The 21,206-nt window shown below is 42.7% G+C and overlaps 1 protein-coding gene across 1 annotated transcript in view; it reads left to right on the top strand.

Moving 5' to 3' along the window:
* The window catches only part of LOC309548188 (uncharacterized protein), a 103,609-nt gene that overhangs the window by 42,154 nt on the left and 40,249 nt on the right, over positions 1-21,206 (top strand). Inside the window, exons 5-7 of the mRNA XM_082248144.1 lie at positions 12,110-12,444; positions 12,648-12,779; positions 12,859-13,002. Of these exons, the coding sequence (XP_082104270.1) occupies positions 12,110-12,444; positions 12,648-12,779; positions 12,859-13,002 (611 nt within the window). The remainder of the gene's footprint in view (positions 1-12,109; positions 12,445-12,647; positions 12,780-12,858; positions 13,003-21,206) is intronic.

The raw sequence follows: 21,206 nt of genomic DNA, 5'->3' as shown, positions 1-21,206 counted from the left end.
GTGCAGTGAACAAAATCCTTTTTGGGGTGCAGTGAACAAAATCCTTTTTGGGGTGCAGTGAACACAATCTTTTTGGGGTGCAGTGAACACAATCTTTGTGGGGTGCAGTGAACACAATCTTTTTGGGGTGGAGTGAACAACATCCTTTTTGGGGTGCAGTGAACAACATCCTTTTTGGGGTGCAGTGAACACAATCTTTTTGGGGTGCAGTGAACACAATCTTTGTGGGGTACAGTGAACAGAATCTTTGTGGGGTGCAGTGAACACAATCTTTGGGGGGTACAGTGAACACAATCTTTGTGAGGTGCAGTGAACACAATCTTTGTGGGGTGCAGTGAACACAATCATTGTGGGGTGCAGTGAACTCAATCTTTGTGGGGTACAGTGAACACAATCTCATACTGAAGGTTTGAGGGTGCTGCCTGTTCCATACTCCCCCCTACTCCTCATCTAGCCTTTTAGGGGTACAAACAATAGTAATTGGGGCCTAGTGTGGTTGTGTACGTGTGATATACATACACTTTTTTGGGATCATATTTTCTATTCCGCTATTTAATCAAAAACCTTTGGGGATCAGTTAAATTGGGGGATAGTCTGTGTTGGTACGTGTGAGAGAGATCCACCTTTCCAAGTTGTTGGGGTTCATCTCATACTTCTGAAGGTTTGAGGGTGCTGCCTGTTCCATACTCCCCCTACTCCTAGCCTTTTAGGGGTACAAACAATAGTAATTGGGGCCTAGTGTGGTTGTGTACGTGTGATATACATACACTTTTTTGGGATCATATTTTCTATTCCGCTATTTAATCAAAAACCTTTGGGGATCAGTTAAATTGGGGGATAGTCTGTGTTGGTACGTGTGAGAGAGATCCACCTTTCCAAGTTGTTGAGGTTCATCTCATACTTCTGAAGGTTTGAGGGTGCTGCCTGTTCCATACTCCCCCTACTCCTAGCCTTTTAGGGGTACAAACAATAGTAATTGGGGCCTAGTGTGGTTGTGTACGTGTGATATACATACACTTTTTTGGGATCATATTTTCTATTCCGCTATTTAATCAAAAACCTCTGGGGATCAGTTAAATTGGGGGATAGTCTGTGTTGGTACGTGTGAGAGAGATCCACCTTTCCAAGTTGTTGGGGTTCATCTCATACTTCTGAAGGTTTGAGGGTGCTGCCTGTTCCATACTCCCCCTACTCCTAGCCTTTTAGGGGTACAAACAATAGTAATTGGGGCCTAGTGTGGTTGTGTACGTGTGATATACATACACTTTTTTGGGATCATATTTTCTATTCCGCTATTTAATCAAAAACCTTTGGGGATCAGTTAAATTGGGGGATAGTCTGTGTTGGTACGTGTGAGAGAGATCCACCTTTCCAAGTTGTTGAGGTTCATCTCATACTTCTGAAGGTTTGAGGGTGCTGCCTGTTCCATACTCCCCCTACTCCTAGCCTTTTAGGGGTACAAACAATAGTAATTGGGGCCTAGTGTGGTTGTGTACGTGTGATATACATACACTTTTTTGGGATCATATTTTCTATTCCGCTATTTAATCAAAAACCTCTGGGGATCAGTTAAATTGGGGGATAGTCTGTGTTGGTACGTGTGAGAGAGATCCACCTTTCCAAGTTGTTGGGGTTCATCTCATACTTCTGAAGGTTTGAGGGTGCTGCCTGTTCCATACTCCCCCTACTCCTAGCCTTTTAGGGGTACAAACAATAGTAATTGGGGCCTAGTGTGGTTGTGTACGTGTGATATACATACACTTTTTTGGGATCATATTTTCTATTCCGCTATTTAATCAAAAACCTCTGGGGATCAGTTAAATTGGGGGATAGTCTGTGTTGGTACGTGTGAGAGAGATCCACCTTTCCAAGTTGTTGGGGTTCATCTCATACTTCTGAAGGTTTGAGGGTGCTGCCTGTTCCATACTCCCCCTACTCCTAGCCTTTTAGGGGTACAAACAATAGTAATTGGGGCCTAGTGTGGTTGTGTACGTGTGATATACATACACTTTTTTGGGATCATATTTTCTATTCCGCTATTTAATCAAAAACCTCTGGGGATCAGTTAAATTGGGGGATAGTCTGTGTTGGTACGTGTGAGAGAGATCCACCTTTCCAAGTTGTTGGGGTTCATCTCATACTTCTGAAGGTTTGAGGGTGCTGCCTGTTCCATACCCCCCCTACTCCTCATCTAGCCTTTTAGGGGTACAAACAATAGTAATTGGGGCCTAGTGTGGTTGTGTACGTGCGAGATACATACACTTTTTTTGATCATATTTCCTATTCCGCTATTCAATAAAAACCTTTGAGGATCAATTGAATTGCGGGATAGTCTGTGTCGGTACGTGTGAGAGAGATCCACCTTTCCAAGTTGTTGGGGTTCATCTCATACTTCTGAAGGTTTGAGGGTGCTGCCTGTTCCATACCCCCCCTACTCCTCATCTAGCCTTTTAGGGGTACAAACAATAGTAATTGGGGCCTAGTGTGGTTGTGTACGTGCGAGATACATACACTTTTTTGGGATCATATTTCCTATTCCGCTATTCAATAAAAACCTTTGAGGATCAATTGAATTGCGGGATAGTCTGTGTCGGTACGTGTGAGAGAGATCCACCTTTCCAAGTTGTTGGGGTTCATCTCATACTTCTGAAGGTTTGAGGGTGCTGCCTGTTCCATACTCCCCCTACTCCTAGCCTTTTAGGGGTACAAACAATAGTAATTGGGGCCTAGTGTGGTTGTGTACGTGTGATATACATACACTTTTTTGGGATCATATTTTCTATTCCGCTATTTAATCAAAAACCTCTGGGGATCAGTTAAATTGGGGGATAGTCTGTGTTGGTACGTGTGAGAGAGATCCACCTTTCCAAGTTGTTGGGGTTCATCTCATACTTCTGAAGGTTTGAGGGTGCTGCCTGTTCCATACTCCCCCTACTCCTAGCCTTTTAGGGGTACAAACAATAGTAATTGGGGCCTAGTGTGGTTGTGTACGTGTGATATACATACACTTTTTTGGGATCATATTTTCTATTCCGCTATTTAATCAAAAACCTCTGGGGATCAGTTAAATTGGGGGATAGTCTGTGTTGGTACGTGTGAGAGAGATCCACCTTTCCAAGTTGTTGGGGTTCATCTCATACTTCTGAAGGTTTGAGGGTGCTGCCTGTTCCATACTCCCCCTACTCCTAGCCTTTTAGGGGTACAAACAATAGTAATTGGGGCCTAGTGTGGTTGTGTACGTGTGATATACATACACTTTTTTGGGATCATATTTTCTATTCCGCTATTTAATCAAAAACCTCTGGGGATCAGTTAAATTGGGGGATAGTCTGTGTTGGTACGTGTGAGAGAGATCCACCTTTCCAAGTTGTTGGGGTTCATCTCATACTTCTGAAGGTTTGAGGGTGCTGCCTGTTCCATACCCCCCCTACTCCTCATCTAGCCTTTTAGGGGTACAAACAATAGTAATTGGGGCCTAGTGTGGTTGTGTACGTGCGAGATACATACACTTTTTTTGATCATATTTCCTATTCCGCTATTCAATAAAAACCTTTGAGGATCAATTGAATTGCGGGATAGTCTGTGTCGGTACGTGTGAGAGAGATCCACCTTTCCAAGTTGTTGGGGTTCATCTCATACTTCTGAAGGTTTGAGGGTGCTGCCTGTTCCATACCCCCCCTACTCCTCATCTAGCCTTTTAGGGGTACAAACAATAGTAATTGGGGCCTAGTGTGGTTGTGTACGTGCGAGATACATACACTTTTTTTGATCATATTTCCTATTCCGCTATTCAATAAAAACCTTTGAGGATCAATTGAATTGCGGGATAGTCTGTGTCGGTACGTGTGAGAGAGATCCACCTTTCCAAGTTGTTGGGGTTCATCTCATACTTCTGAAGGTTTGAGGGTGCTGCCTGTTCCATACTCCCCCTACTCCTCATCTAGCCTTTTAGGGGTACAAACAATAGTAATTGGGGCCTAGTGTGGTTGTGTACGTGTGATATACATACACTTTTTTGGGATCATATTTTCTATTCCGCTATTTAATCAAAAACCTTTGGGGATCAGTTAAATTGGGGGATAGTCTGTGTTGGTACGTGTGAGAGAGATCCACCTTTCCAAGTTGTTGGGGTTCATCTCATACTTCTGAAGGTTTGAGGGTGCTGCCTGTTCCATACTCCCCCTACTCCTAGCCTTTTAGGGGTACAAACAATAGTAATTGGGGCCTAGTGTGGTTGTGTACGTGTGATATACATACACTTTTTTGGGATCATATTTTCTATTCCGCTATTTAATCAAAAACCTCTGGGGATCAGTTAAATTGGGGGATAGTCTGTGTTGGTACGTGTGAGAGAGATCCACCTTTCCAAGTTGTTGGGGTTCATCTCATACTTCTGAAGGTTTGAGGGTGCTGCCTGTTCCATACTCCCCCTACTCCTCATCTAGCCTTTTAGGGGTACAAACAATAGTAATTGGGGCCTAGTGTGGTTGTGTACGTGTGATATACATACACTTTTTTGGGATCATATTTTCTATTCCGCTATTTAATCAAAAACCTTTGGGGATCAGTTAAATTGGGGGATAGTCTGTGTTGGTACGTGTGAGAGAGATCCACCTTTCCAAGTTGTTGGGGTTCATCTCATACTTCTGAAGGTTTGAGGGTGCTGCCTGTTCCATACTCCCCCTACTCCTAGCCTTTTAGGGGTACAAACAATAGTAATTGGGGCCTAGTGTGGTTGTGTACGTGTGATATACATACACTTTTTTGGGATCATATTTTCTATTCCGCTATTTAATCAAAAACCTCTGGGGATCAGTTAAATTGGGGGATAGTCTGTGTTGGTACGTGTGAGAGAGATCCACCTTTCCAAGTTGTTGGGGTTCATCTCATACTTCTGAAGGTTTGAGGGTGCTGCCTGTTCCATACCCCCCCTACTCCTCATCTAGCCTTTTAGGGGTACAAACAATAGTAATTGGGGCCTAGTGTGGTTGTGTACGTGCGAGATACATACACTTTTTTTGATCATATTTCCTATTCCGCTATTCAATAAAAACCTTTGAGGATCAATTGAATTGCGGGATAGTCTGTGTCGGTACGTGTGAGAGAGATCCACCTTTCCAAGTTGTTGGGGTTCATCTCATACTTCTGAAGGTTTGAGGGTGCTGCCTGTTCCATACCCCCCCTACTCCTCATCTAGCCTTTTAGGGGTACAAACAATAGTAATTGGGGCCTAGTGTGGTTGTGTACGTGCGAGATACATACACTTTTTTTGATCATATTTCCTATTCCGCTATTCAATAAAAACCTTTGAGGATCAATTGAATTGCGGGATAGTCTGTGTCGGTACGTGTGAGAGAGATCCACCTTTCCAAGTTGTTGGGGTTCATCTCATACTTCTGAAGGTTTGAGGGTGCTGCCTGTTCCATACTCCCCCTACTCCTCATCTAGCCTTTTAGGGGTACAAACAATAGTAATTGGGGCCTAGTGTGGTTGTGTACGTGTGATATACATACACTTTTTTGGGATCATATTTTCTATTCCGCTATTTAATCAAAAACCTTTGGGGATCAGTTAAATTGGGGGATAGTCTGTGTTGGTACGTGTGAGAGAGATCCACCTTTCCAAGTTGTTGGGGTTCATCTCATACTTCTGAAGGTTTGAGGGTGCTGCCTGTTCCATACTCCCCCTACTCCTAGCCTTTTAGGGGTACAAACAATAGTAATTGGGGCCTAGTGTGGTTGTGTACGTGTGATATACATACACTTTTTTGGGATCATATTTTCTATTCCGCTATTTAATCAAAAACCTTTGGGGATCAGTTAAATTGGGGGATAGTCTGTGTTGGTACGTGTGAGAGAGATCCACCTTTCCAAGTTGTTGAGGTTCATCTCATACTTCTGAAGGTTTGAGGGTGCTGCCTGTTCCATACTCCCCCTACTCCTAGCCTTTTAGGGGTACAAACAATAGTAATTGGGGCCTAGTGTGGTTGTGTACGTGTGATATACATACACTTTTTTGGGATCATATTTTCTATTCCGCTATTTAATCAAAAACCTTTGGGGATCAGTTAAATTGGGGGATAGTCTGTGTTGGTACGTGTGAGAGAGATCCACCTTTCCAAGTTGTTGGGGTTCATCTCATACTTCTGAAGGTTTGAGGGTGCTGCCTGTTCCATACCCCCCCTACTCCTCATCTAGCCTTTTAGGGGTACAAACAATAGTAATTGGGGCCTAGTGTGGTTGTGTACGTGCGAGATACATACACTTTTTTTGATCATATTTCCTATTCCGCTATTCAATAAAAACCTTTGAGGATCAATTGAATTGCGGGATAGTCTGTGTCGGTACGTGTGAGAGAGATCCACCTTTCCAAGTTGTTGGGGTTCATCTCATACTTCTGAAGGTTTGAGGGTGCTGCCTGTTCCATACCCCCCCTACTCCTCATCTAGCCTTTTAGGGGTACAAACAATAGTAATTGGGGCCTAGTGTGGTTGTGTACGTGCGAGATACATACACTTTTTTTGATCATATTTCCTATTCCGCTATTCAATAAAAACCTTTGAGGATCAATTGAATTGCGGGATAGTCTGTGTCGGTACGTGTGAGAGAGATCCACCTTTCCAAGTTGTTGGGGTTCATCTCATACTTCTGAAGGTTTGAGGGTGCTGCCTGTTCCATACCCCCCCTACTCCTCATCTAGCCTTTTAGGGGTACAAACAATAGTAATTGGGGCCTAGTGTGGTTGTGTACGTGCGAGATACATACACTTTTTTTGATCATATTTCCTATTCCGCTATTCAATAAAAACCTTTGAGGATCAATTGAATTGCGGGATAGTCTGTGTCGGTACGTGTGAGAGAGATCCACCTTTCCAAGTTGTTGGGGTTCATCTCATACTTCTGAAGGTTTGAGGGTGCTGCCTGTTCCATACTCCCCCTACTCCTCATCTAGCCTTTTAGGGGTACAAACAATAGTAATTGGGGCCTAGTGTGGTTGTGTACGTGTGATATACATACACTTTTTTTGGATCATATTTTCTATTCCGCTATTTAATTTAACTGGGCCTCCATGCGAGACCTGTGTGCCTTGTTGCGCTGTTTTGAGTACTCCACCAACATGGCCAGTGGCAATGACGCCGTTCTCAGCTTAACTATCCCACTTCTATGCCTCCTTGAAAAAACAATTCGGGCGATGATGGAAGAGGATGTGGCACAGGATGAGGAGGAGGAGGAGGATGAAGAGGTAACATTTCCAAGGCTGTCAGGGCAGTCATTCGCAAGGGGCTCCGAGGGTGGGTTCCTGCACACGCAAACGCCAGGGACGCAATTGTCCAGCAGGGGCACAGTTCTGGAGGATGAGGAGGATGAGGAGGAGGAGGAGCTGGAGGAGGAGATGGAACCATGTTCACAGCAGGGTGGCACCCAGGCCAGCTCATGGCCATCACTGGTGCGTGGCTGGGGGGATACAGAGGACACGGACCATACACCTCCCACAGAGGACAGCCTTTCGTTGCCTCTGGGCAGCCTGGCACACATGAGCGATTACATGCTGCAGTGTCTCCACAACGACCGCCGAGTTGCCCACATTCTAACTTGTGCTGATTACTGGGTGGCCACGCTGCTGGATCCCCGTTACAAGGACAACGTACCGTCCTTAATTCACTCACTGGAGCGCGATCGCAAGATGCGCGAGTACAAGCGCACGCTGGTAGACGCCATGCTGCTGGCATTCCCATCTGACAGCGGGGCCACAGTGGAAGCACAAGGCAGAGGAGGAGGAGGAGGAGGTCGCCAACGCAACCAGGGCACCGCCAGCACCTCAGAAGGCAGGGTTAGCATGGCCGAAATGTGGAAAAGCTTTGTCAGCACGCCACAACAAACAGCAGCACCAGCAGCTCAGATGGAACGTCTTAGCAGGAGGCAGCATTTTACCAACATGGTGGAGCAGTATGTGTGCACACGCCTACATGTAGTGAATGACGGGTCTGCCCCCTTCAACTTCTGGGTCTCCAAATTGGGCACATGGCCTGAGCTTGCCCTTTACGCCTTGGAGGTGCTGGCGTGCCCTGCAGCCAGTGTATTATCTGAACGGGTATTTAGCACGGCTGGGGGCGTTATAACAGACAAGCGCAGCCGCCTGTCCAGAGACAATGTGGACAAGCTCACGTTCATTAAAATGAACCAGGCATGGATCCCACGGGACTTTTCCGTACCTTATGCAGAATAGCAATGGATACCGACCTTACCCACCCATTGTTCCATTTTTGCTCTTTCTCACTCTTTTGGGGTGTACCCTCATTTAAAATTTGTGAAAAGAAGCAGTGTTGGCTACCTCGTCCTCCTCCTCAGGGCCAGATTAATGTAGGGGCTATTGGAGCTGCAGCTCCAGGCCCCTACCTTTTATATAGGCCCCGGGTTGGCCATATTCACTGTTACCGCTCTTCTGTCACTTGTAAACACAGAAGTCTGGCTTCTATGCTCGCTTCCCCAGGCAGCACCCTCAGAACCTCCCCACACAGCGTGAAGGCCGGACAAGGAGGGACAGTTGGCGATGCATGGATGTGTTTATGGGCTTCAGAGACAGCATCCCATGTTGAATTAGGCATGCATGGCTGCACCCTTCCTCCTCTGGGTGCATGGCAAGGCACGGCCCTAAGGCCCTTCAAAATCCTCAGCACCAAGCCCATGATGCTGTTAATCCGGCCCTGGTCCTCCTCCACCGCCGCTTCCACCTACACCGCCCATAGGTGTGCGCAGCCTATTGCATTAAGGTGTGCACCCCAAAGTTGAAATACACATGCATGTGTTTGCCAGCAGGGAGAGTAATGTATCGGGGCCATGTACCTGTAGGCAAGGAGAAATAGAGCAGAGCAGGTCCCAGGGAGATCTTTCCCATCTCCTCACTGGCAATGCTATGTGCCCTAGGTGATTAGGGTGTGCCCAGGCACACCCAGCACACCCTGTGCGCACGCCTATGTCACCGCCACATCCACCACCACCTTAACCTCCCTCCTACTCCATATGGGCCTCGTCCTTCAGAGATGAAGAAGAACATTGTTTTATTTTTCTGTTTTTTTTTGTTGTTTTAAGTTATTTCCCTATCCACATTTGTTTGCAGAGCACTTGCCATGCTCTTAATTACGTTTTGCTGCCATTTGCAGCACTCTAGCCCTTTCCTTTGGTGTTTTAGAGCCATTTTAGTGCCTTAAAGTTCGGGTCCCCATTGACTTCAATGGGGTTCGGTGTCCGGGAAAAGTTCGGTAAAAGTCCGGGACACGGACCCGGACTTTTTTTTAAAGTTCGGCCGAACCCGTCGAACACGGACATCTAGGTGTTCGCTCAACCCTATGTGCACCAGTTATGTAGTGAATTGTTTTATAGATATAATTTGCTGTACACTGAACATATCCTATTGTCAGTGGCAGAGTCAGTTCATTACACTGGCATCCTATAATGTGTCTGGACTCATCCATGGTGCAACTGGAACCGCATAATCAAAACTTAATTCCAACCTGATTAAAAAATAATAAAAATTGTAATGAGTACACAACTCAGTAGCCCACGCCCTATCAGGTTTTCTTGTTACTATAATTGCTAGCAATTACTCACTAGGAGTGGCAAATTATCATTTCCTACGAAGTAAGCAACACAAGCAGCAATCACTCATACATGTTTTTATCATTATCCAATTCTGTAGGATTGATTTCTGTTACATGCCACCTTTGTAATTTACTCTATAGGGAGCAACTAGTATTCTAGGCACTTCTTATGGTCAACACACAATGCAATCACACTAATGCCTCGTACACACGGTCAGATAATCGTACGAAAAAACTCGCTTTCGACCTGGTTGCGCGATAATCTGATCGTTAGTACACTGCTTTCGACAGCCGATCACAACAGTACATCCAACAAAATCCGAAGGGACAAACAGGAAAACTTCTGTCGTACGATAGCCCCACGAACGACAATCGTGTAATTAGTACACTATGCGTCCGCTAAAAATCATTCGACAAACACCGCGCATGATCGGAAATAGCGAAATAACCCGGAAGGGGAATCTGGAGAATGTAAACAATGGTTTTACGACCCGACAATAATATTGCAGCATATTCCCAATGTTTTTCCGAACATTCGGTCAGTAGAATAGTAAAATCCAGCTATAATGATCAAGCCTGGTTATTATATTTGTTACCTAATTTTAGCAAAGACTGGCATAAATGTTAAAGATAAAGAACTGATTTTCTTTTCATTTTGGATACAATTTGCAATACACTGTTGGTCTTTAAATAAAGAGCAAATTGTGTGTACAATTATACAATCATACATATCTAATATAATAATGACAACATACAAGGCCAGTGATGGAAGCATGGTAAACTTTATTAATCAACAGATAACCTCAACAATCACAAGCAACAACCATATCAATAGTTGCAAGATCAACAAAACAAGTGCCACATATGTGTGTTTGAATGTCCAAAAACAAGTAAACTTTTTTTTAAATCTAAAAAAAAAACTATAATTGAGTGTAATTAAAATCCTGCGGCCATGGAGTATGTGGTCGTTCCTGTTGCATGTGGTGCCATTGGCCACCATGATGCTGTGATCCTGGTGATGTATGTTGGTTAGATTGGACAAATTGCTGGGATGTCAATCTACTCTCTATGTGTTCTGTCATGCGAGTATGTCTGGTCAATTCCCCTCGCACACCTTTATTCATCGTCTCCAGCATCAAAGTTTCCGCAAACTGACGTTGCTCCTCAGACATTTTACGGAGCTTGCTTGTCACAAGGATGCCAAAAGCATCTGCTTCATCATGTGTCTTAAGAGCAGCGGTTGCTTTGCTTAAAAATGATGTAGTGGCATCTTCAAATCTCCTCCTCTTTTGAGGCCTATTCACTGGAGTTGATGTAGTGCTCTCCTGTGTTATTTCAGTGAGAACATTTATGTCCTCTGATGTTTCCTCTTGTGTGTTTGTCTAAAAAAAGTGACAATTAAGCTTATATTTGTATCACAGATTGCATTTCACATTAACATCCAACCCCCAAACATCAATTGTACCTGAAAACACAGAATGTATGGATTAGTTATGGGAATAAGAACGTTAATACCTGTGTCTGTGGTATTTCCTCGGTGTCCTCAGACAGGTTTTCTGCAGACATAAAGGTGTCCAACGCTGCAGATGTAGATGGTGTAGATAGTGTACATATGGACGATCTTGCATCCACCTGTTCAGTAAGGAACCGCAGACTGTCAAAATACCATAGTCTGGGAATGTATATGTCCTCCGCTCCTGCTCCAGATTTTTGGGAGTCAACAATTTTGTTCAATTCTCTTTTGAATACGGTTCTCAAATTAGCAATTTTATTGCGTACATAATTAATGTCCGCTGACATATGAATGGTTTTGCATAGGTCTACCAGTTTTGATAGGGCCTCGTGCCTCTTATTCCGGTCCGAGTAGTCTTTTGATTTTATTTTCCACAAACAGGGCATCTGTCTGTACATCTCTATGAATTTCTGAAGGAATTCAGGGGATGTGAATTTGTCCACCATGGTTCCTACAAAGATAAACATGCTGGTTTAGCAATGTTGCATATCATGTACACTGGCATAGAAGCATAACAAGAAAATATATCTTTAATTAAATAAAGTGGCAGCAGTAGTACATACGGCCTCTTGCAAGCATACTCAATTTTCACGCTATAACAACAACACCTTTTGTTTTATGTGTCACTCATTTAAAACTATACATGTCATTTAGAACAGCTTGATATAGGAAGATTAACTGAGATGCTAGGAATCTTCCTCAAATTAAGTTGACGAATAATATCAGAACAATGCAATGGGCTTGCAAATGATGTTTCAATGCTTCAAAAGAACAATTTTTCCAACAAATGCTTAGTTTACCTTCGTTCGCTATGACAGTTCGGTCGTGAATCTGAAAATGCTCGTTCAGTCTTCTCTACAGCACAAGTACAATCCTTCCGTGATTGTGCCACCACAAGACGAACATTCGGTGTTTGACGGTCTGTGCATGCGTCTGGTGTCCCGCCCCTATCTGACGTCACGCACATGCACGTGGGGCGCCGTTATTGCAATAACGAAGACGTCACAAGTCAAACGATCGAATGTCTGAAGTGGAGAACAGGATGTCGGCCAAAAAACCTGTGAGACAGGAAAGAAGAATGAAAGCAACATCCATGTCAAAGGATGAAATGTTGGAGATGGTGAAGATCCTGGAGAAGCATGATTACGATGGCAGGCTTGCACATTATGAGAGGCCTAATACAAGGAAGGACCGCATCCTGGACAAAGTAGTGGAAGTCCTCAGAGTTAAACATGGTGTGGAACGGTCCAAAGAACAACTGAGGAAGAGGTGGTCCGATTTGAAAAGTCGTGAACAAAAACAACTCATGGAAATCCAGGAAAAAATTAAAAAAAGTAAGTATATTTGCTTGTTGATATTTATTATTGCTTTCCAATGTTTTTTTCATTTGAGCCTCCTAATCATATGCTGTACATTACTGTGTATATAATATATAACTGATATTTCTTGGTTGTGCTCATTGTTAAATGAGTTATATAACTGTGAATGTGCCTGCCTCGATATATGCTGTCATTAATTTAATGTTATTTTCTTGTAGTCCAAAAAATGAACTTGAAGAAACGGCTGCGCCATCAGAAGAGTCATGAAAGGAGGAGGGGTTTTGGATCGGAGTCTGAGGACGTGAATGAGGAGAAAACAGCAGATTCTGGAGTTTCTGTTGCTGCAGCAGGTTAGTCATGTGGGTTTGTGAAGCAAATTTAAAGTTCTATGATAACATAGCATGTAATCCAAATTATATGTATTTTTAGGCTCCAAGAGGAAGAGACGACGCATAATAGAATTGGACAGTGACGATTCAGGAGGAGAAAAAGCAGGTCCATCAACAAGTAGTGTCCATGATAAAGATAGTGGTGTACGCACCATTGAAGATTTGGCTGAGCATACTGAATTAGGTATGTGTTTAAGTATAATGTACATTAAATGTTAATTTTGATGGTAGAGGAATGCACAATTGGCCATAGAGGACATGTTTTGGGATGCATTTCAGTACGCTTGAGATAGTAGTAAAGTTTACAGACAATAACTGTATGTGTGTATGTGTGCATGTGTGTATGTGTGTATGTATGTTTTTATATGTGTGTATGTATATATATATATATATATATATATATATATATATATATATATATATGTATGTGTTTTTATGTGTGTGTGTGTATATATATATATTTTTATATGTATGTATGTTTTTATATATATATATATATATATATTTTTATATGTATGTATGTTTTTATATATATATATATATATATATATATATATATATATATATATTGTATGTATGTATGTGTGCTGGTAATTTCCGGCTGGTGTGTTGAGGGCGCAGGGGCGCCGCCCCCCCATCCATGCGTTCGCCCCCCTAATCTACATGCAGGGGCGCCGGACGTATGGATTTCTATGGGATTTTTTTATCATTATCTGATTAGAGCCAGAGGCTCTAATAGGGCGATGCAAAGGGTGGAGCCGGGGCACAGAGCAGTGCATCCCGACTCCACCCATTGTGTGCCAATAGCAAATGAAAATTCGCTATTGTCACACCGATCCTCATCCTAGTCCCGCCATCAGCAGGAGAGAGCAGCATAGTCGGTCCAGTTATCGTGAGGAGGTAAGTGATTCAAGCAGCTGCTGCCTCAGACTCAGTGTCTCCCTCCTCTTTCCTGTCACTGTGCGGGACTGTGGACTCGAGTCCGGCGGTGGTGGGGGGCACACCGTGGTCACTTTACATTGAAGGGGGCACAACGTGTTAACTCTACATTGATGGGGGCACTGCTCACTGGTCACTCTGCATTGATGGGGGCACACTGTACCTTGATTACTGAAGGCACCTTTCATAGTTGTGTAACCTCAAAGTCACATTTTGACAGCCACCACTGGTGCTGGTGCAATTGCAAACATTTTTTGCAATGACAACAAGGTCATCCTGTCATGATGCTGAAAGATCACTATCATCCGTAAATCGTGTTATAAAGTGTGAGAAATTTGTACATAGGGAAAGAATGTTTGTAAGCAAACTATGCTATTTTTACAGATGACCTACGTGTCGAAGCAGTGCAGCAGGAATACAGTGTTTCTTCTCCGGTACACGTATGGGATACCATAATGGAGGGGACAGGTGACATGCCCACATGGAGCACAGAGGATACTCTGCAGAGTGTGACTAGCACACGTACGTACAAGTGAAATGAAATGAGTTGTTGTGGTCTTTACAAATTCACATCTTATTAGTAATCAAGACCTCTCCTTTATTACAGAACCTGTTTTGGATGCTACTACGGTGGGACAGATATCCAGGGAGTTAATTTCAGCATGTACTGACATCCAGAAGATCAAGGATGCAGCTACATGTCTACTGAGCCATTTACAGTACTTCATAGACATATTTGCCAAATTACAGCCACATGTTTGATGTGCTTTTTCCTTGCTTGTTTTTTGTCGAATAAGGTCCGGTTCACACTTATGCGAGTGCGTGAAGGCTGCGAACTCGCAGCCTGTTCCCGCATCACACACGCACCCCCGGCAGTTCACACTGCCATATGCGATACGCTGGGGGTGTCAATGTAATATTAACAACACCCCCAGTTTGATCGCATATCGCAGTGCGATCGTGCAGTTCGCACAGGATCGGATCGCACAAGTGTGAACTGCTGTGCGATCTGATCCTGATGCGGCTGCCAAAAAGGGTCCCTGTGCGTGTTTGCTGTGGCTGCGGTGAGAATTTAGCCATACAAACTCTATGGCTAAACTCGCACCGCACAGCCGATCGCATGTAATGTCGGAGCAGTGCGCTCCGACATTACATGCGAACCCCGCACACGCACAAGTGTGAACCGGGGCTAATTGTTTTGTTTTGTTGTTTTTTTATGTTGATTTTTTGGAAACCTAAAGTTCAGGGTTGCATTCGTCTGTATTTGTCTGTACTGCACGCACATTGCACAATTGTTCACACTGCAATCTTGAAAAAAATTAGGGGAATCAATGTTAGATCGCAGTGTGACCGTGTGAACTGATACATGGTGCTTCAGTGGTATTGCAAAGGTGTCAAGACCCATGCAATACCATTCCAGTGCAGTACCAAAAGAGGGTTCATCATGGCCCAATAGGGTTGATTCCTGGAAAATCATAGCTGCTGATTCTTCTTTTTTATATTGGAAAGCATGTTAGCTTAAAATAAAACTTTTATATTTTTTCAAATCTTTGCTTCTTTATTTTCTTGAATATAATCATTGATCACTTGTTTAAAGTGCTTCTTTTGCGAATTTGATGAAGACATGTTATAGAACCTTATAATATAAGCTATTTGTGAACATTATCTTAATGCTGCAGTACAGTAAAAAAGTACACTGTTTATAATGAAAACAAAGAAAAAACTTATTAGATACAGTGGACATATTTATTCTGCAAATTTGCAAACCCAAACTATTATAGACATGTAACTTTAATTACATATAACAACTACATAAACCAAGAAGTTATGTTAAAAATAACAACAATCAATTTTTTATGCAGAACAGAAAAAGGAGCCTGCCATATTGCATATGTATAATATTAGCTTTATGTTGTCCAGTGGTCTTTTATTTGTCATCCTGCCAGGAAACTGAGCCCCTACCAACGAAATACTCCATGTAATCCAGTCGACACTGCCGTGCATTTTGTGAGGGAAGTCTAGGATATCCACTGTTTAGGGGAGTTAGTAAATCAATATGCTCATGGCTGTCTCCACGAATGGTACTCCCTGGCATTGATGAAGGATCATCAGGCTCTCTTTCAGAAGGCACAAGTGTCATGTAGCCATGGGCATTTCTTCTTAGATAGTTGTGCAGAACACAACAGCATAGAACAAGGCAGTCGATTTTATACAACGCTAAATTGATAGAGGTCAGAAAAATGCGGAATCGATTTGCAAGTATGCCAAATGCGTTCTCAACAACCCTGCGTGCCCGGGACAACCTATAGTTGAAGATCCTCTGTTGTCTTGTTAAATTTCTCATGGGGAATGGTTTCATAACATGTTCACTAAGCGCAAACGCGTCGTCAGCTACAAATACGAAGTTCATGCCTTCAAAGGTTTCCTCGCAGGATGGCAGATTGAGTTTCCCTTCCTTGAGACGCTTGTAGAACTCTGTTTGATCGATGATACTCCCATCTGAGTTCCGCCCATTCTTGCCAATATCTAAATACATGAACTCGTAGTTGGCATTAACTACAGCAAGCATCACAATACTGAAGAAACCTTTGTAATTGTAGAAAAAGGAACCAGTATTTGCAGGTGGCACTATACGTACATGTTTGCCATCAATGGCCCCACCACAATTTGGGAAATTCTAATGATGTTGGAAATTGTTGGCGACCTCATTCCACTCATGGGGATTGCTGGGTAACTGAAAGTTAATTTGAGAAGAGGTCAATACAATGAATAAACATATAGCTGCACATTAGCATACAAAAGATTGACTGTACCTTGATATATTCCTACTGTAATGCCATAATGATAGCCTTGCAGGTCTCTGGGATTATCTTTCCAAGTGATTGTGGAGAAATGCCTGTGGAAAATTTCAGGTCCTGAAGACTTCTCCCTGTTGCCAAGTAACGGAGAGTAGCAATTAACCGTTGCTCTGGGCTTATAGATTCCCGCATTAGTGTGTCCTTTTTGCTGATGAATGGTGTGACGGCTTGCAGCAAATTTTGGAAACAGACATCATTCATCCTTAAAAAATTCCGGTAGTCGTCTGGATTGTTCTCATTCAGGTGTTTTAGCAGAGACATGTGGGAGTACTTCTGGCGGTCACGCAACCATTGCTTGGACCATGTCTTCCTTTTTTGCTTCTTCCTGTTCATTACATTGAAGATAGCCACTACTCCCAAGATGGTAATTGGAAGCACGGTGTCATGCATTCCTTCACGAATACTTCTACGTTTTCGGAGAACGTGCGAATAAACGCGAAAAGACGATTAAACGCGGGGAAGAAAATCACGGATAACCTCGAAAATACAGACGGAAGAACGGAAGAGGAAGAGGCGTGTCAGATACAGGGGTCACGCGCATGTGACGTATGTGACATCACTTTCCAAGACGTGGCTACGCATTCTGGTTGCTTTCACACAATCGTACGACAGAAATCATATGGTTAGTACACATGGTTGCATTCGACATTTTGTAGCATGCTACTTTACTCGAACGATATGTCGTACGATTATCTGACCGTGTGTACGAGGCATAAAGGAAATGGGGGAGGTTTTTTTTGGTGTAAATGTGTTGAGGCACCATTAATAGTGCATGATAACGCACATATACTGCATTAATAGACATTGGGGCACACTCACACCAAGGGCTGGGTTTAGCAACATAGGGCAATTTACCTTGTCCATGCACTAGGACTATGTTGCACTGTCCAATGCATATGGTGTGAAAGGGCATTAATGATGCAAGTTTGTGTGCTGCCAAACCTCCACAGAAACGCCAAAGGTTGGTATTCGCAGGAAACCATTTGGATGAGCGATTACACACTGAAGTGTGTGAAATTCCAATGGAACTGGTTGTGTGTGAACTTTGGGTGTGTCGATCACGGCATGCATCTTTAACTATTTTAATCAGCATTATCTGAAAAGACACAAACTCAAAAAGTACACCTATAGTGCGAAAAATATATAGCATGTTTCTGAAAATACTAATTGCCTGGCTTAAATAGTCCAGAGTCACACGCCACACAGAAGCATTCAGAAAATGAATGTTGCGATTCCTTTCTTGTCCTAATGATCCCAGGTTTATATAAAAACTGTTATAATTTTTCAAATGTGCATACCATGTAGAAATAAACCTGCATGCTGGGCACACATATTAAAAGTAGACTACAAATAACACAGTGAACTGTACATGGGGGGGATATTATTACATACATATTCCATTATGTGGAATGCTTGGAATAAAAATTCTAATGATAGTTATGTGTTTTGTTTATTAATTTATTTAGTCTCCTTCCTTTGAAAAGACCTGAAAAGTGTCGTTAAATATAAATAATATATAAAAATGATATATTATAAATATGTAAATATAAGTGTTGTTTAATATATATATATATATATACACACACACACATACAAGTGCATCTCCAAAAATTAGAATATCATCAATAAGTTAATTAATTTCAGTAATTCAAAACTGATATTTTATATAGATGCGAGTGATATATTTCAAGCATTTATTTCTTTAATTTTGATGATTAAGGCTTACAGCTAGTGAAAACCCAAAATTTATTATCTCAGAAAAATAGAATATTACATAAGACCGATAAAAAATAAAAAAGGATGTTAAATACAGAAATGTTGGCTTCCTGAAAAGTATATCCATGTAGTATAGTATGCACTATACCAATACTTGGTCGGGGCTCGCTTTGCATGAATTACTGCATCAATGCTGCGTGGTATGGAGGCGACCAGCCTGTGGTACTGCTGAGGTGTTATGGAAGTCCAGGTTGCTTTGATAGCTGCCTTCTGCTCATCTGCATTGTTGGTTCTGGTGTCTCTCATCTTCCTCTTGACAATACTCCACAGATTCTCTATGGTGTTTAGGTCAAGTGAGTTTGCTGGCCAATCAAGCACAGTGATACCATTATCATTAAAGCAAGTATTGGTACTTTTGGCAGTGTGTACAGGTGCCACATCCTGCTGGAAAATGAAATCAGCATCCTCATAAAGCTGGTCAGCAGAGGGAAGCATGAAGTGCTCTAGAACTTCCTGGTAGAGGGCTGCACTGACTTTGGATTTGATAACACACTGGACCAGCACCAGCAAACGACATGGCTCCCCAAATCTTACACTGACTGTGGAAACTTCACACTGGACCTCATACAGCTTGAAATCCGTGCCTCTCCACTCTTCCTCCAGACTCTGGGACCTTGATTTCCAAATGAAATGCAACATTTTCCTTAGTCTGTGGTAATTTGGGGAGCCATGTCATCTGCTGTGTTTTATCAAGTCCAAAGTCAGCGCAGCCCTTTACCAGGAAATTCTAGAGCACTTCATGCTTCCCTCTGCTGATCAGCTTTATGGAGATGCTGATTTCATTTTCCAGCAGGTCTTGGCACCTGCCCACACTGCTAAAAGTACCTGCTTTAATGATCATGGTATCACTGTGCTTGATTGGCCAGCAAACTCGCCTAACCTAAACCCCATAGAGAATCTGTGGGGCATTGCCAAGATGAAGATGAGACACCAGACCCAACAATGCAGGCAAGCTGGAGGCTGCTATCAAAGCAACCTGGGCTTCCATAACACCTCAGCAGTACTACAGGCTGATCGTCTTCATGCCACGCTGCATTGATGCAGTAATTCATGCAAACGGAGCTCCAACCAAGTATTGGTATACTACATACTTTACTATACATAGATCTACTTTGCCAGATTTTGCTGGTTGGAAGCTGAAGAGTGGGAAATGTGAGTGGAGAGTGAAAAACAGTTTTGCTTTTGACTGCTTTTTAAACACCTTTTCTGTGTTAAATAGCATTTTTTTTCTCTTTCCTTCCTTCAGTCTGCTAATTAAGGGGAGTGGTTCATTTGTCACAGGTGCTCCAGGTACTATATAGCTTTCTGTAGTACTCACTCTGAGCTTGCTGTCTCTTTGCATGCTGGAACTTTGATAAAGTGGAAATTTGACTAAGTGGGGAGTAAACAACCAGTTTATAATAGGAGTCTTCCAGCCTTGTAAGTTACTTGTAAGTACATCTGAAATTTCCTGTTAATAATATTAATATTCTAACTGGGATAGTGTATGCTAGCAAGATTGAAGGCTTTGTGCAATGCACTGTGTGCCGCATGTATACAAGAATGGAGTAACATCTCCTGGATACCGCTGTGACAGATGTGAGTGGCTTGCCCTTCTGGAAGCTTACCTTAGAGATCTGGAGGAGCAAATTGCAACACTGTGCATGCAGAACTGACAACCTTGAAAGGGGTCCTCTGTCCACTGAGCAGGGGTTTAGCAAGGTTGAGGTGGAGGGGTAAGTCAGGACTTTCAGGTAGTAAGATGGGTTACTATAGTCAGAAGGGGGGGGGGGGTAGGGGCTCACAAAAAAGAAAGGCAAGGCGGAGGGCCAATATTCACTTTTGCCGATATATCAGTATCTGCCCCGGAACTTGCAGATATTACCGCTATTCCACCACACCACGTGAGAACCATTCCACTTTGTAATTCCATTCACCAACAGGTGAACGTTAATGATTGTTTTAACAATCCTATGTGAGGGTCCGACAGAGACTAGTCTTCTCCTCCTCCAAACATTAGGTGGTGATGCTCATGTAAGGGTAAAATGATGTCACATAGCATAATTCCATTTACAAATGTTATTGAATAAACATACACACTTGAAATGCCACTCACATATGTACAAACTATATAAGCAATTCCACATTAGCAGATCTGCTGGCAGATTTTTATCTCTCACCCACTTGCCGTAAGTGATACCCGGGTGATACCACTCCGTCCGGCATATGATCTTGGAGGTCACGTAATCACGCCCCGGTGGTGTGAAAATTGTCAAAATGTGACAATGAATGAAAGTGTTTGTTCACCAATGCCAGAAGTCTGCCAAGCAAAATAGGTGAGTTGGAAGCTCTGGTGCATGAGTTAAACTATGATTTAATTGGTATTGCTGAATCTAGGCTTCATTCTTCACATGACTGGGCTTTTAATATTCCTGGCTATGCTCTCTTTCGGAAAGACAATAGAGATGAACGTGATTGGATTCTGTTACGTGCTACATCCATAAATTCAACATACAAACAAAGTGGTAGTTCCCCTATTTTCGGGACTTTAAGGGCAATGATTTGGTATCAAGTGAAAAACATAATAAGGAATTTTATAAAAACTTAAATTTTAATAATACATCACTGAATAACAAACATAACAAACATATAAGCAACATGGTATGAACAGTGTTTTGAATGCACCAACTGTGAGAATGACATTGATGTGATATGACTTCCTCCACCCGACGAGTTTAAGAGATTTAATATTGCCTTTATCAGGGGTGCGAGAGGCAAGTTTCATCTATAATACATGTAGCACTGCCCCCTAGAGGACTGCTGAGAATTACTCTTT

Source organism: Pelophylax lessonae (genome assembly GCF_965119305.1).
Source record: "Pelophylax lessonae genome assembly, chromosome: 2".
NCBI classification, from domain to species: domain Eukaryota; kingdom Metazoa; phylum Chordata; class Amphibia; order Anura; family Ranidae; genus Pelophylax; species Pelophylax lessonae.
Note: the sequence above shows the minus strand (reverse complement) of the source record. Positions and strands in the feature narration are given on the sequence as shown.